We start from the raw sequence: 1,270 nt of genomic DNA, 5'->3' as shown, positions 1-1,270 counted from the left end.
CTTCCCTCCCCCCAAAAAATACTCACCTGCCGCGGGCGGGGCGAGCATCTGGTAGTGGACGGAGGCTGCGCCGGCGCTGCCTCCGTAGAGGGTGATTCTAAAGAAACCGACGTAAATATTAGTGTATTTAACACAGTGGCAGAATGACTATGGTAAAGAATAGTTCATGAGGAGATGGCTCAATGACTTTCTTTCGTCACACACCTCTCGCTGTCCCCACTGAAGGACGCGATATTGTCCTTGATCCAGCGGAGGGCGAGGGTTTGGTCCTTGAGTCCAAGGTTTCCTGGGGCAACCGGGTCCTCCGTTGACAGGAACCCTGCAGTGTCATGAACATTATTCTTTTTCATATGACTATGTTACTTTAGCAGAGAAGGAAAAAACAGCGGTTATCACTTTTACCATGATTCGCCTGGGAAAACTAAGCAGCTGACTGACGTGTGAACAGACACAGATGTCACTTATTTATCTGCGATTCTGGTGTCGGCGACCTTGAGATACGGAGAAGTATTAAATGTAGACAGAATGCTCAACAACAATCAAAGTCACTCACCGAGAACACCAAGGCGGTACTGCATGACCACCACGATGACGCCCTTCGCTACCATGGGCTGGAACCCATGGTTGTTCAGAGCGGCGCCCAAGTAGAAGCCGCCGCCGTGGATGAACACCATAACGGGCAAGGGTTCCTCGGTGTCCAGGGCATTCTTGGGAACCAATCAATTTTTGTTACAGTCTTGTGATCATATTTGCACTGTTCTCTCTACGTCCTTAGACAATGTCCTTTCCTTCCTTTTCCGTGTCGTCACTTTCAATCGCCATTATTTCCATATCAATGCCATCAACGTTTTGTTTCTATATTCATAGACAGTATTTTACAACCGGCATGGAGGCCCACCTGAGGCGCATAGACACTGAGGTAGAGGCAGTCCTCCCTTCCCCCGAGGACGAATTGCGCGCACGGCGGCGGGAGGCTCGAGGCGTCTAGCTCCCCTTCCCACGCCTCAGCCGGCTCGGGGTCCTTCGGAAAAATAGAAATCATCAAGGAAAATCTGCGGCAAAACACCAAGTGGAATTATGCGAAACTTTGGAATAAAAAGGGCAACAAAATCTATTATGCTTATAAAGCACTTTCTGAGCTCGGCTTAATCTCCTTTTCCGGCACTAAGAAACGCTACTACTTTTATTCTATGCAGAGTTGGTCAAAAACGATAAGAGAAAGCACGGTACAACTTTCTTTGCATTCTAATTTGACGTAGTTTTATTTCCA

General features: G+C 48.1%; 1 protein-coding gene across 1 annotated transcript in view; it reads right to left on the bottom strand.

The window, feature by feature from the left end:
* The window catches only part of LOC119591993 (venom carboxylesterase-6-like), a gene marked incomplete at its 5' end in the record, with an annotated part of 10,667 nt that overhangs the window by 3,980 nt on the left and 5,417 nt on the right, over positions 1 to 1,270 (bottom strand). The window contains 3 exon segments of the mRNA XM_037940757.1: positions 205 to 319; positions 554 to 707; positions 899 to 1,021. Of these exon segments, the coding sequence (XP_037796685.1) occupies positions 205 to 319; positions 554 to 707; positions 899 to 1,021 (392 nt within the window).

The sequence above is a fragment of the Penaeus monodon genome, chromosome 29, assembly GCF_015228065.2.
Source record: "Penaeus monodon isolate SGIC_2016 chromosome 29, NSTDA_Pmon_1, whole genome shotgun sequence".
In the NCBI taxonomy this organism is placed as follows: domain Eukaryota; kingdom Metazoa; phylum Arthropoda; class Malacostraca; order Decapoda; family Penaeidae; genus Penaeus; species Penaeus monodon.
This window is presented reverse-complemented; position numbering and strand designations above follow the sequence as displayed.